This window comes from Amblyraja radiata, chromosome 8 (assembly GCF_010909765.2).
Source record: "Amblyraja radiata isolate CabotCenter1 chromosome 8, sAmbRad1.1.pri, whole genome shotgun sequence".
In the NCBI taxonomy this organism is placed as follows: domain Eukaryota; kingdom Metazoa; phylum Chordata; class Chondrichthyes; order Rajiformes; family Rajidae; genus Amblyraja; species Amblyraja radiata.
This window is the reverse complement of record NC_045963.1, coordinates 35,335,583-35,351,452: the sequence shown is the minus strand read 5'-3', so window position 1 is coordinate 35,351,452 and position 15,870 is coordinate 35,335,583. Positions and strand designations below refer to the sequence as shown.

Here is a 15,870-nt window from a genome sequence, read left to right as displayed (position 1 = left end):
CCATCTTTAATCCCAATAGAAACCATCCCCCTCCTCTCAAATTCCCCCCACAATTGTGGCGCCTAGACTGGGTGAGGCGGCCGATCTCTACCTCATCGGGACTTCTGCAGCCGATCAGTAGGTCGAATTTTCCCCCTGCGGCTGGGGCTCCGGAACTGTGGCCTGGCTGGAGCTGACAGATCCATTCCCATAGCCGGCTTCTGAGGCCGACTTTGCAGGCTGATATCTCAGCTCCCCAGCGGCCTAGGCAGATAGTTACGGTATTGCTTGACTCCTCTCAGAGGCCATGAAGGACCTCTATTGGTCCGACAAATCGGATAATCCGGCAGGGCCCTGAAACCAAGGGTGCCGGAAAATCAGGGGATAGATCTGTATATAAATAAGAATTCTTTCTTGCATGCTTTTTATAATGTGAATTAATATAAAACAGCATTCAAAAATATTTTTGATATAACCTAGCTGGTGATAACTTTTCAAGCAACTGGACTGATGACAAGTACCTTTAAATTTTTCAAATTTCACAACTGGGTTATTCATGGAGTCAGTTCAAAAATAAGAATCGGAATGGTAGAACTGCCAACTTTTAACATAAAGCAAGGTAGCATCTGGCATGCATGACCCAGTGTCATTGTCAGGGTAGATTGAAACGCAAAGAACTTTGCACTGTTTCCAATGGTATTACCTCAAGTCATGGGGATCATGACAGAAGCCTCCTCGTGGCGATCCCCGGAAACGATGACACGATGCATTCTGTGTCACGTCGAGCGACCAATTCTGTCAACATGTTGGACGACGACAAGAGCCAACAGCGAGCTATACATCATCTGACACACGAGCGAATAAACCTCGTCAAAAGGTCATAAGGAATAGGAGTAGAATTTGCCCATTCGGCCCATCAAGTCTACTCCGCCATTCAATCATGGCTGATGCATCTCTCCCTCCTAACCCCATTCTCCTGCCTTCTTCCCATAACCTCTGACACCCGAGATGTCACTGCGTCTCCTGAACACTTACCATGGGCGCTTTCATTTACATTGCAACTTTCCGTTGAAATGCCATGTCAGATTATGCATCTTATCTCTGGACTGGGTCATATACTATCCGAGAGGTAAGAGCTTCAGCCTCTGAATGCAGGTTAACACCAGAATTCTCAGGATAGTTGGTGAAACAGTGAGCAAAACAGTTCAGTGAGAGAAGAAATAATGGTGTGTAAAGCAAGTTGCCTCTGATCGCCCTTGTAATATTTTCCAGCTTTACAATCTCCTGGGATATCAGCTCCCACCCTTTACTGACCTCTCGATAATACAAAAACATAATTGCTCTAAGGCTTGTGGCCAGTGTTTCTGTTGCCAAATCCCTAAGCTCTGGAGTTTCCTTCATAGACCTCTTCACCTCTCCTACATGTCTTCTGACACTCACTCAAACCCTGCCTCTTTGATCTAGATTTAGTCAACTGCGCTAATATCTTACGATGCCTGGTCAAATTATATTTGATGATGATCTTCTGACACACCCTTGGGGCATGGTACCACATTAAAGAGCTACATTAATACACACAGCTGCTGTTTACTAAAGTAGAATAATGTTTTGCTGGCCTAACAGTTACTTATGGAAGGAACGACAAAGTGAGATCCCTTATTCAAAAGGCATTGGGAAAGTCTGAAATGGAAGCTTGAAAGCTAGGCTGTGATAGCAGGAACTGGCTATTACAAGGAAACCAGTACAGGGGCGACAAAGATGATGCAAATAGGAGAGGGGAATTGGTAGCAACCTTGCAAAGAAAATCCGTGAGACCATAGGAAACAAAATGCGCGACATAAACTGGATTACTTTTTCAAGAAGGATAGTCACACTGAGCAGTGAAGCATTCGATAACACAACGTGCTGGAGTAACTCAGCGGGTCAGGCAGCATTTCTGGTAAACATAGATAGGTGATATTTTGGGTCGGGACCCTTCTTTAGACCTGCTGAGTTACTCCAGCACTTTGCAGTTCTTTGTGTCTACATTCCCCAATACAATATGATTCCATAGTATACATGAACACTGGAACATTGCTGAAATACCAAGGCACAATTGGAATAACAACTAAAGATGATAAGTTGCAAGTAAAGCTAGCAAAGATGTAGAAAGATGATAAACAGTGTACGGGCAATCATGCAATAAGAATTTCGCCTTAAATTCACAAATTACCACCAAAAACAAATCTGATATAAGGAATAAAAGTTAGCACTCATTGAAATTTATGTGAAAAAAGTAGACAAAATTAATATTTTTCTCAATTCGCATTTTTTGACGCATGCACTGATTATGTGGCTTTGGTTTAGGGAAAATCACAATCTGGATGGCTTTCTAGGAGGGGAACGTCCTTGCCCCGCACTGCACAAGGTTTGTCTGCAGTAAGGTCTACTATCAGTATAGTAGCTGTAGTTTAACAAACAGGGTAGGTCGGTCGGTAGGTTTTACAATGTAATCTAGAACATGCTCCAACATGATTTCAAAAGGCATGAACAGATTTGCAGGTTTGAACCTTGAAATACCTTGTTCTGGTATCTTTCCCTGATTCCCCACCTGACTACATCACCTCAATAACATTAAAAATTAGAGCTGCCCAAAATAAATACATGCTATAATAATTAACCTTTTATATCAGTGCGCATTGGTTCACAGCATCTGGATTTCCAAGGTCAAACAGATAACTTCTCAGAGTTTTCTTTATATGTATTAATTAATATTTTGCCAACACCAGGTGTTTCAAATAGCTTTCAGGCCTTGAGGATTAATTGTGCCACAATAAGTTTTTCAACAAGATAGGGGCATGCGTTCAACTCTAGTTGTTAGATTGGATCGAATAGCATTTACTTCTGGCTGGAGTTATGGCAGTGTGGGTCTCTGACAAGCCCATTCCTCATTCTAAGCTCATTCCCCGTTGCTCTGCTATCAAGCAGGCAGACAGCTCAACAGCTCTTGCATTTATTGATAACCATATTTTTATTAAACAACGCTAATTCATTTCACTTGCACTTTATGTGCAAAGTGACGAATAAAACCGTATTGTATTGTATTGTAAAACTGGGTGGTGCAATGCAGTGACAGCCTCGCCAACAGTCTGTCTCGTCCTTTTCTTCACTAATTGTTTTTAGTCTGTAGTTAAAAAGGATTTGAGTATAGGAGCAGGGAGGTTCTACTGCAGTTGTACAGGGTCTTGGTGAGACCACACCTGGAGTATTGCGTACAGTTTTGGTCTCCAAATCTGAGGAAGGACATTATTGCCATAGAGGGAGTGCAGAGAAGGTTCACCAGACTGATTCCTGGGATGTCAGGACTGTCTTATGAAGAAAGACTGGATAGACTTGGTTTATACTCTCTAGAATTTAGGAGATTGAGAGGGGATCTTATAGAAACTTACAAAATTCATAAGGGGTTGGACAGGCTAGATGCAGGAAGATTGCTCCCGATGTTGGGGAAGTCCAGGACAAGGGGTCACAGCTTAAGGATAAGGGGGAAACCCTTTAAAACCGAGATGAGAAGAAATTTTTTCACACAGAGAGTGGTGAATCTCTGGAACTCTCTGCCACAGAGGGTAGTCGAGGCCAGTTCATTGGCTATATTTAAGAGGGAGTTAGATGTGGCCCTTGTGGCTAAGGGGATCAGAGGGTATGGAGAGAAGGCAGGTACGGGATACTGAGTTGGATGATCAGCCATGATCATATTGAATGGCGGTGAAGGCTCGAAGGGCCGAATGGCCTACTCCTGCACCTAATTTCTATGTTTCTATGTTTCTATGTTTTAGTGTATCTTTAGTTTTGTATTATGTTGAGGATGGGTGGTGGGGGAAACTTTTTCAAATCTCTTTCCTCAACGAAGATGCGGCTTTTTCCCGTATCGTGTCTCCTTCCGCACTGCGGCCTAACATCGTGGAGCTACGGTCCCTTTGCTGTGGATCGACTTCGGGAGCGACAACCACGGGAGCTTCGACAGCCCCTGCTGCTGGGGACAATTTTTACAACTTACCAAAGCCAATTTACCTACAAACCTTTGGAATGTGTGAGGAAGTCGGAACACCTGGAGTAAACCCACACAGATCACAGGGAGTACGTATAAACTCCTTAAAGACAGCACCCGTAGTCAGGATCGAACCCAGGTCCCCTGGCACTGATAAGGAAGCAAAGCTACTGCTGCGCCACCGTCTTTAGGGAAGGTCTTCGAACAAGCCGATTCCTCACTCTCAGGAGACTTCCCGTTTCTCTGCTATTAAGCAGGCAGACAGCTCAGCAGCTATTACATATATTGAAACCCACACTTTTATTAAACAACATTACAAACAGGAGAAACCCGTGACTCTTAGAATTTCGACTAAAAATGGCCTATTTCCCTCCTGGGATGAATAAAGTTCTATCGTATCATATGTTCATTGTCATTCTACCTGGAAAATGACAACATTATCTAGGAGATTTTAAATCCAGTGTGAATCCCTCACTTTGAAAAGAATTGTAAATAAAATTATATGAAAAACCATCGATTCAGAACCGTAATCGTTTTAAATAACAGGGTGGCAATCTAACCATCACCCAAACAAACAACTATAATAATAATAATAATAATAAATTTTATTTATGGGCGCCTTTCAAGAGTCTCAAGGACACCTTACAAAAATTGAGCAGGTAGAGGAAAAACATGTAAGGGGAATGAAATAAATAGTAGAGACATGACTAGTACACAAAGTAAAGACAGAATTCAATACAAAACACAGTATGAGGCAATTAATGCACAGATGAAAAGGGACGGGGACGTGGGGCTAAGGATAGGCAGAGGTGAAGAGATGGGTCTTGAGGCGGGACTGGAAGATGGTGAGGGACACGGAATTGCGGATCAGTTGGGGAGGGAGTTCCAGAGCCTGGGAGCTGCCCTGGAGAAGGCTCTGTCCCCAAAACTGCGGAGGTTGGACTTGTGGATGGAGAGGAGACCGGCTGATGTGGATCTGAGGGACCGTGAGGGTTGGTAGGGGGAGAGGAGGTCAATGAGATATGGGGGGGGCAGATGGTGGAGGGCTTTGTAGGTGAGGATCAGGATTTTGTAGGTGATCCGGTGGGAGATGGGAATCCAGTGAAGTTGTTTGAGGACTGGAGTGATGTGATGCCAGGATTTGGTGTGGGTGATGAGTCGGGCGGCTGCGTTCTGGACCAGTTGGAGTCGGTTGATGTAGGTGGAGCTGATGCCAAGGAGAAGTGAGTTGCAATAGTCCAGTCAGGAGGAGATGAAGGCATGGATGAGTCTTTCAGCAGCGGGCGGTGTGAGAGAGGGTCTGAGTTTGGCGATGTTGCGGAGATGAAAGAAGGAGGTTTTAATGACATGGCGGATGTGAGGCTCAAGGGAGAGGGTGGAATCAAAGATCACGCCAAGGTTGCGGGCCTGGGGAGATGGGGAGACAGTGGTGCCGTCGATGGTGAGAGCACGGAACACTTTATACAAAAAGACAGAAAAGACAGAAAAGTGCTGGAGTTACTTAGAGGGTCAGGCAGCATCTATGCAGAACATGGATAGGTGACCGTTCAGATTACCTGAACATCACTTATCCATGTTCTCCAGAGATGCTTATTGAGTCGCTGAGTTATTCTTTGTATTTTTTTTGTAAACCACCATCTGCAGTTTGCTCCATCTTCTTGGTTCTTCATGGTTTCCTGATCCTCCAAAAATATTCCAAATGGAATTTAAACTGGAGGTGGTGGAGAGTGGACAAGCAAAAAAGGGTTCTTGGAGAAGAAGAGCTACCTTAAATTTAGTTGCGTCTGGTTGGGTAACTATGGTAGGGTGAAGACTGTTCCATGCTTTAATTGTGCAGGGGAAGAATGAATTGCTGTACACATCTGTCTTGGTAGCTGGTATCTCAAATTGGATCGAATGCCCTTGTCTGCTCCTAATAATGCTCCTCTAAACAAACAGCTACACTTATTTATCCTGCATGTAATCATCAGGATAACCCGAGTCATATCCAATTTTGCACATCTCTAATATTACACAATTCATTATACAGAAAAGAACAAGCTGGGTTATTGGACTGAAGTTAAAATGATTTGCTATCCCATTACGTCAATAGGAACATCTGCTGAATCCAATCCACTGTTTTGTTGAATTCATTTTTGAACTTAGAATGGCAGAGAATGTCTCTACGTTTGTGGTACTTTGTGGTACTCCAGAAGATAAATTGAAAAGCTTATTAATACACAAGCAAAACCTATTAATTTATAATAACCACAGTGAATCACATTCCCTTGGAAACTGAGATGCATTGACTAATAGTGCAGATAGCAAGTTATATGTGTGGTGCAAAAGATATCACTGTCAATGTTTAGTTTAATTTAGAGACACAGCGCGGAAACTGACCCTTTGGTCAACCGAGTCCTCACCGACCAGCGATCCCCTCACATTAACACTATCCTACACAAAACTAAGGAGATCTCGGAGAAAACCACGTGGTCACAGAGAGAACGGACAAACCCCGTACAGACAGCATCCGTAGTCGGGATCGAACCCGAGTCTCCGGCACTGCAAGCGCTGTAAGGCAGCAGCTGTACCGTTGTGCCACCATGCCGCCCAATGTAACGGGAGGGTTACATGTTACATGTAAGGTTGTGAGCATTCGGATTATCTGCATTCCTTAATATAATTTACTGCATGTACAACATTTTTTGTAATAGTCTCTGCAATGAGGAAACCTGCTGAGGTTTATAATCACAGGCCATATGTTTATTTACCTGGTTCCACTCTCTCGCTTTCCCGCTTGTACTCTTACCTGGAGCAGTGTCCCATGGATCTGGTTTTGGCGAATAAACGGATGTGTGGGAGCAGGTAAGGTTTCCATCAAGGACTGTGTTGTCGGAAGGATACGATCAATTGCCACAAAGGGAACCAGGGCAAGAGCGGCCATCTCGCGGGATCGATACACAGGAGAGTGACCACATCTGCAAGATAAACAACACTTTAGAGAGACTGATGAAGCACAGATACTTGCTCTCAAATGGCACCAAGCAGTAATGAATGATGGGTGCATCTGAGCACAACTGGGACAATTTGGGTACATTCATTGTTGAATGCCAAGGACAGAACTCCAGTAAATTTGCAACAGAGCATATTCATTAATTAATAATGGTATACATCAGGCTTTTCATTAAACAGTAACATTTTGCAACATAATTTAGATTTTCTCTGTAATTTGGGGAATCTTATTAATAGTCTTAAAGAGACATACAGCGTGGAAACGCCCTTCGGCCCATCCTGTGCATGCTGACCAAGATGCCATGTGATCACTAGTAGTCCCACCTACCTGCATTTGGCCATATCTTTCTAAACCTTTCCTATCCATGTATCTGTCCAAACTATGGACAGATAATGCCGCCCAGAAGTTGGCTAAGGACCTGGCCGAGTGAGAGCTGGCGCAGGGACACACCGCTGAGAACAGGCGTGGGGGGGGCGGGGCACTGGGGAAACAAAGATAGACCCATTGTGTGGTGGGGGGGTGGGAGGTGTTGTGGTGGGTGGAGATGGTGGCGTTGAGAATGACGAGGGACCATCGGTTCTATTTTGAATACCTTTGTAACCTTCTTGGCGCTCCGTGCACGGTGACTCTGTATACGCTGTGAATATACCAGCGTACATTCACTATACCTAGGTACATGCGACAATAAAATATTATCATCATTTTAAACGGGGTCAAGGAAAGCGTGTTCACATTGCAGCCCTGTTTCCACCAATCTTTCCACCACTACGCACAAGAAGCACAAGATAGACACCAAATATATGCAGATGTCAAGAAGTGTGTTAAGCTCTAACTGAACAACTTCGAATCTTGTGTGTGGACTTTGTGTGTATTTGTATTTTCATTGCTCTGGTCACAGGTAAAGTTGCAATCCCCTGGCCACATGCGTCAGGTTGCAAGTCCCCAGCCTTCGGTAAGTCAGCAAGGCCCTGGCCACAGGTGTAAGCCACAAGCCCTGCAGCTTTCTGGGAAGGTCAACCAGAACTTCCCAGACACATTTTCAGAGGCCAAACTACCTGGAAGTGGTAATTATCATGATACACGATGGGAAGTTACATAGCGCTGAAAGAAAACTATTTTGTGCAAACAGATTCCTCTTGGCCTTCTATTCTCTTTTCAGATCCAAGTTTGGCACACTTACAACATCTTGATTTACCCTCTCCTCCTTCCACACTTGATGATTTTCATTGTGGATTCATCTCTGCTTTATAATTGCAATGTTTTTGAGTACCAATTGTTCAACTTCATTTGGTACCAAGTGGATGTAAAACTGCAGCTTCTGCCACTGTTTCAAAAGATGACAGGGGAATTTCAAATAATTTAACCTCATTTAAAAACATTTTTTAACTATTTGCGAGCAATGTTTTTGCATGCATTCAAATCAACATGCTAAAGATGAACAAACAGAATACAATACAAATCATTAAAACTCCCACAGTGTTCTTAAAATGAAATACAAAAGCAGAAAACAGATTTTGTAGATAAATATAACAGGATTAAAGCATCATATAAATTAGTACAGTTTGTGTTTCATAATATTATGGATAATATATAGAAACATTTTCAGACTGAATAAAAATTTATAACACGATTTAAGGTTTTATTAAACATTAACATCAGCACCAGGCATCTTATTGATTTTTTGAGAAATATGTAAAAACATTACAATGTTGTTTTCTACATGATAGTCAAAAGGATGCTTTCGTAAACAGTACTATGAAGGGCACTTTTGGGGAAGCACAGATAGTGTTGCAAACTTCAACTGAATGGGGCAATGCATAGCAACAAGGCCAGACCCATCCTTCTCCACACCAAGGACTGGCAGAATCTCTGCCAGTAGTGGCACTTGGTGTTTGCCAACTTCGGTTTTATGCACAGAATATTGTAGCAACATTCAAAGTTGGCCATCAGGATGAGGTCACTTCCCACACCCCCACTTCTGGAATCTAATGCATTGCACTCCATTAGATGCTCTCCATCGTGTATCCCCAGATAAAACTGGTTGGCTCAGAAGATGGACACAAAATGCTGGAGTAACTCAGCGGGTCCGGTAACATCTCTGTAGAATAGGAATAGGTGACGTTTTGGGTCAGAATCCTTCTTCAAACACTCAGGTGACATTCACAGTGTGGTATCAGGGTAGCAGCCAACCCCACACCACTTGCAGCAACACCAAGAGCACTTTGCACCTGATTGCACACACAAAGTGAGACAAAGATTCACATATAACCCTTTGGGCTTTGAGCCAAAGTCCTAAAATAAACTTCTCTTAAAGAATGCACTCGAATGGCAGTGCATGGTAGCAGGGATGTGCGGGAAAAGATGTGATCTGCCTGTTCATTCTTTTTATTTTTGATTATTTGAGATAGACCAAAAGGCTCCAGTGTGAGACAGCATTATTGTTTTGCAATGAAAAGAGAAAATGTTGGAAATAGTCAGTGTGCTGGCAGTATCTGAGGTGTGAGAAATGCTTGTGCTCAGTCTGCCAAGGCCTATTGGATTTCCCAGTTGCTAACCATTCCCATACTGCCCTTTCTATCCTGGGCCTTCTCCATCATCAGAGTGAGACCACACCTCATCTTCCACCTTCAACCTAACTGTATGAAGATTGAGTGTAGAAAGGAACTGCAGATGCTGGTTTATACCGAAGAAAGATACAAAGTGCGGGAGTAACCCAGCGGGTCAGGTAGCATCTCTGGAGAAAATGGATGGGCAATGTTTCTGGTCAGAACCCTTCTTCAGTCTGAACATTAAATTCTCCAACATAAGTAAAAAACCTTCCCTGCCATTTCCACCCTCTTTTCCCTGTGCCCCACCCTGGTGATACCCATTTCTCCCACTATCCCGCCCCCTTTTTCCACTTTCACCAACCCCTTCCACCATATCCCTCCATTTGGCTTCACATTTCATTCCTCTTCTCTCCTTAACTTATGCCCTTTTGTCTCCTTTTCATCTCAAAGCTTTGTACACCCATCAGCCAAACAAAACCCTTCTCACCTGTATCCACCCATCACATGCCAGGCATTGTCCCATCCCCATTTTCCAGCTTCTCCCCCCTACTATAACCAGTCTAAAGAGGGGTCCCAGCACGAAACCTCGCCTATCCATGTCCTCTGGAGTTGCCACCTGACCGGCTGAGTCACTCCAGCACGTTGTGTTCTTTTTAAACATTACAGATTGATGATCTTGAACCAGATCCCTCCACAAATGCTGCTTGAACTGCTTCGTATTTCCAGCATTCTTTGTTTTTAATTCCAGCTTTTGAACACCTGCAGTCTTTTCCAATTATTGTTTTGCAAACCATTTCAGGGGGGATTTTAACCAGTTCCACTTTATTCACTAATTCAGTTTCCTGAATGACTCATTTGGTACTTCATAGAACAGATACACAAAATGGTTTCAGATTTTTGCATGAGCAACGAGATGATAAGCAGTGGCTAATGTGCTAAACGATTTAACTGGAAAGGTCAAAAAGATGGGATTCAAGCAAGAATCATAGGCAACATGTCTTCTGAAATTGTTAAATGGACCTGAGGGTTTTGAACAGGGAAGTGAGCTTCAATCTTCTCATAGTTGTCATGAACATATATAGAACATAGAATAGTGCAGCACACAGACCCTTCATCCTACAGCATCTATGGAAAACATGATGCCAGGATGAACTCATCTGATCCATACCCCTCCATTCCCTACATATCCATGTGCCTTCCTAAAGGCCTCTCTAAATGCCACTATCAATTGTGAGTCCGCCACCACCTCTGACAGCACGCTCCAGGAATCATGTGCTCCAAGAACTCCAGCCACATACTTGTTAATCCTTAAAATGTTTTCTGGATTGCGTAACGGTGTAGAAATACATTGTGGAGGTCAATGTGCAGCAAGAATGGAGCTTTAATGCCCAGTAATGAAGGGATATCCCACACACTCAGTAAAGAAGGGAATTGCTATATCCCACACACTGCACCAGACCTATGAGTGGTCAGTGGTGAAATTGGATGCCCAAGGATGACAACTGTTCCATTAGTTTAGTTTAGAGATACAGCATGGAAACAGGCCCTTCGGCCCATTGAGTCTACACCAACCATCGATCACCCGTACACTAGTTCCACTTCCGCATCCTGCACACTAGGGGCATTTTGCTGAAGCCAATTACAAACCTGCATGTCTTTGGAATGTGGGATGAAACCGGAGCACTCAGAAAAAACCCACGCGGTCACAGAGATGATGTACAAACTCTGCACAGACAGAACATAGCACGCTTGAATGAACATTAACATTTCACCTAAAAACATCAACTTAAAACTATTTAGCAGACAATTGCCATTACCTAAATTAGATTGTCACAATTATCAATGGAATGGAGGGGAGGGGGGGATGTGGATCATGTGCAGGCAGATGAGCTTATTTTGGCATTATGTCCAGATCAGAGATTGTGGGCCAAAGTCCCGCTCGTGTGCTGTGCTGTTCTATATTCTATCCATTCAGTGTCACCTTGGCCGAGTCAATTTTGTGAGACCATCAAAGGTTATTTACAAAGCAGTGGCAGGCAGTCAGCTCATCAATAACAGGCGATACTGTTCATGAAGCGTTAAACCCATAATCACAACCACCGTCATATTTTCAATGCAGTTAGCACTTTTATCCACATGCTGCTACATTATAGCTCCATTGACAAGTTCTACAGAGCTGAGAGCAAAAATAAAAACCAGCAACGTGTTCAGGAATGACCACATATGCTGCATGACCTTTACTGGTGTACGGTTTCCAGAAGGGTCAGGGATAAATAATGGAAAATGGGAATGTTGCCAAGTGCTCTTGATCCAGAAACACTCTGTAGGAGGGCACTTTCAAAAGTGCTCACGTCATTACTTCTTACTGTAATGAAGAGCACATTAGTGGATGTGAGATACACGCATCGGTGGTTATAACCTTTCCAGATGACAAATATAAACGAGCAGCTAGGGTTTTTATTTTGGACTCCTTGTAGTATTGAATCCTTTAAGTTTCTCATTACTACTATTTGTTCTTCATCTATCCCTACTCCTCTCCTCACTTTCGAACATTACCCCAACTTTACGCTTTGATAATGATAAGTATAATTTCAGTCGGATCCTTCAAAATTGTAATAACAAAGTCAGTCAGATAGTAAACAGAGGCATACTATCCTAGGCTTACAGACTGATTTCTTTCAGGGGGGAAATCAGTGCTTTGTGCCCTCTTTGCCATTTCACAGACCCACCAATAAGGTCGACTCTTAGCTGCCCTCTGAAATGGAGCTGTTAGGGAAGTGCAATAACTTTTGGTCAACCCAGCAAAATCAAGCTAAGGTGGAAGAATAAACAAAATAACCCTGAGTACCCTGCTTCAGGATGCATCGTTTGCTATGTTTACAATAAGTAAATACTGTTTACAATCATTATGTGTATTGTGGGTTGTTGATACTGACCTACTGTTCATATATTATTTTTTCCACTCACTATATATATAGTGATGTATACAAATTACAAAAAGGAAGCAGGCTATTTGGCTCCAGAAAATATAAATGTTTGCCTTGATGAAAGGAAGCAGCCCTAATCAAATTCATTTCACTTCACTCCTTTTTCTTTGGTCTATTTTGGACATTGAGAGTTTCTGCTTTGTCTACTAAACATGGAAATAAGTTCTGCATATTCACAACTTTGCGTGTACTAACTCTCTCATGTAAAACTTTTTAACCTTGTACCGCATTTTCACAGTTAACACTTGCATTAGCTCGAGAATTGCTGTAGGAAATTCAAATGAAACATATTTAACCAAAGAGGGGTACATTTTAGAAATCGTTCTCAGGGGAAGTAGTGGAAAGAGAAAATGTAGATGCATTCATGGGGAGGCTGGTCGAACATGTAAGGGAGGAGGTAACAGAGCTCCAGTGGCAGATTTATCTGAGGAAGCAGGTGGCCTTATTAGAGATTAACAGCAGTGTGGACTGGTTGAGCCTAGTAGCTTGTTTGTGTACCATACAACAGCACTAAGTTTTAAGTAGTCTGAGAGGCCTCATTAAAGCAAATGCTCGTATGGGCCATCAAGTCTACTCCACCATTCAATGGTGGCTGATCTATCTCTCCCTCCTAACCCCATTCTCCTGCCTTCACCCCATAACCCTTGACACCTGTACTAATCAAGAATTATCTATCTCTGCCTTAAAAATATCCATTGACTTGGCCTCCAGCCTTCTGTGGCCATTGTTTTTCATTTTCCATTGTTTTCAATCTGAACATTACTTTTCTTTACAAACAGCACAAGACTAAATAGGACAGTTTCACTTTGGTACTTGTTTTTCAAGTCCATAGAGTGCTATCAGTTAAAGGACCAATATACTTCCTTTAGTGCACAGCCCAATACCATCCAAAGTGTTCTGATGTTTACAAGTAGCTCTTGACATTTCTGTCCATGCCTCTTAAGATAAAATAATTCCAATAACTGTATCAACCATGATACTGCCATTAATGCTGTCCGTCTGTTGTCCCAAATTGCTATTTCTGTTGTGATTTGCGAACTTTGATAATAATGCTACTTCATGCTACTTTCCACGCTATTGATGCTTATAATGAACAGAAGTGTTCCCAGACAGTGCCGGACTTACCTACAGACTTTGTAGACTGAAGCCTAGGGCCTTAAAATCTAGGGGGCCTCCAGCCAAGGTGTATAATATTTTATAGGCCTTTCATAGGCCTTTCTTACATATGCTGTCACAATACACTGTAGTCTCTAAACAACCCTTCAGTCATTTTCCTTGCATTTCAGAATAATAGTTTTAAGCCGATAACTCGACACTAGCACTGGCAATAAATACATTTTTTTAAAGCGCAGCTTTCCAGCCCCTTATCTCATTGGCCACGCTCGGCTGCACATCGGTGTCAATCTGGTGACACCGGGGCCCGGCAAACTTTCACACGTGCTCCAGTAAGCAGTGATGGCGGGTGCAGGGAACATCTTTGAATACTTGCAGGCTTCAAAAGTCAAAACTCAGGGGTAAGTAGGAAAGTGCAAAGGTATTTGCACTAGGAAGTTGGCAAGGAACAATGCTAGGGGTAGAGCTGATAATCGTTGCTAGAAACCTACTGTGTAGTGTTGTGGCTGCCACTGTCAGGTTAGTAATAAAACTAAGTTTATTTGTAGCATCTTTGGCAACAATAGGAAAAAGCATACTCGTTTTGTAAACGGTTTTTGGAAGCAGATTTGATTCAGATTTGATTCAGATTTGGCAATATAATTGTCAATAAGGAACAATTCTTTGAGAAATATTTCCCAGATATTATACTGAATTTTTATTTCTTCTTCGCTCAAGTGGAGCTCATTTGTTGAGAACGCCACTTCATGTTTTCCTTTCTAATAACTGTTGAAGATTAATTTTACTTTTTATTTTCAGATTCTAATCTGAGCACGAGTAAAAGTTTTGAAAGTGGTGCTAGCAAGCGCAAGAGAAAGATACTTGAAAATGATACGGTAAAGAAGTTAAGACCAATCACTGCTTTCTTGGATCAGCCACTGACAGAGGCAACAAGTGCCAGCGGTGAAGCAGATACATTGATACTAACACAAGGAAATCAGTGTGGTGGAGCTATCCAGACAACTACTAGCATTCAACCAGAAGAAAACCTCCCTGAAACAGGAACAGCGAAGCAGGACGTGGAACAGCAAGCTGAATATGAGAAAGTAGCCATGTTGCCGGCTCAAAATGAAAATATAGAACTAATTCAGGAGTCACTTATTGGACAGGGAGAGGCTAAAGAGTGACAAGAAAATTGTGTGGATAGTCAGAATTTTCAGCTCACACCTGGTAGGCCAAGTCCAAGGTATTCCAGACTCAGATATAGATGATGCCAAACATAGATCTACTGTAACAGATCTGGACTACACGTCTTCCCACCCTGCCCCCTGTAAAGACTCCATCCCCTACTCCCAATTCCTCCGCCTACGCCGCATCTGTTCCCAGGATGAGACATTTCATACCAGGGCATTGGAAATGTCCTCGTTCTTCAGGGAACAGGGATTCCCCTCCGCCACCATAGATGAGGCTCACACCAGGGTCTCATCCATACCCCGTAACACTGCTCTCTCTCCCCATCCCCGCACACGCAACAAGGGCAGAGTCCCTCTGGTCCTCACCTTTCACCCCACCAGCCGGCAAATACAACACATAATCCTCCGCCATTTCCGCCACCTCCAACGTGACCCCACCACTCGCCACATCTTCCCATCTCCCCCCATGTCTGCCTTCCGCAAAGACCGCTCCCTCCGCAACTCCCTCGTCAATTCTTCCCTTCCCTCCCGCACCACCCCCTCCCCGGGCACTTTCCGTTGCAACCGCAAGAAATGCAACAACTGTCCCTTCACCTCCCCCCTCGACTCCATTCAAGGTCCCAAGCAGTCGTTCCAGGTGCGACAAAGGTTCACCTGTATCTCCTCCAACCTCATCTACTGCATCCGCTGCTCTAGATGTCAGCTGATTTACATTGGTGAGACCAAGCGTAGGTTGGGCGACCGTTTCGCCGAACACCTCCGCTCAGTCCGCAATAACCTACCTGACCTCCCGGTGGCTCAGCACTTCAACTCCCCCTCCCATTCCCAATCCGACCTCTCTGTCCTGGGTCTCCTCCATTGCCAGAGTGAGCAACAGCGGAAATTGGAGGAACAGCACCTCATATTCCGTCTGGGGTCCTTGCGTCCTTATGGCATCAACATTGAATTCTCCCAATTTGGCTAGCCCGTGCTGTCTCCTCCCCTTCCTTCACCCTCTAGCTGTCTCCTCCCACCCTCCCATCCGCCCGCCCTTGGGCTCCTCCTCCTCCTCCCT

The 15,870-nt window shown here is 43.5% G+C and overlaps 1 protein-coding gene across 2 annotated transcripts in view; it reads right to left on the bottom strand.

Moving 5' to 3' along the window:
• thada (THADA armadillo repeat containing) overlaps positions 1-15,870 on the bottom strand; it is a 350,054-nt gene that overhangs the window by 153,249 nt on the left and 180,935 nt on the right. For both annotated transcript variants that reach the window (XM_033025547.1, XM_033025548.1), the window contains one exon: positions 6,792-6,960. In XM_033025547.1, coding sequence (XP_032881438.1) covers positions 6,792-6,960 — 169 coding nt within the window. The remainder of the gene's footprint in view (positions 1-6,791; positions 6,961-15,870) is intronic.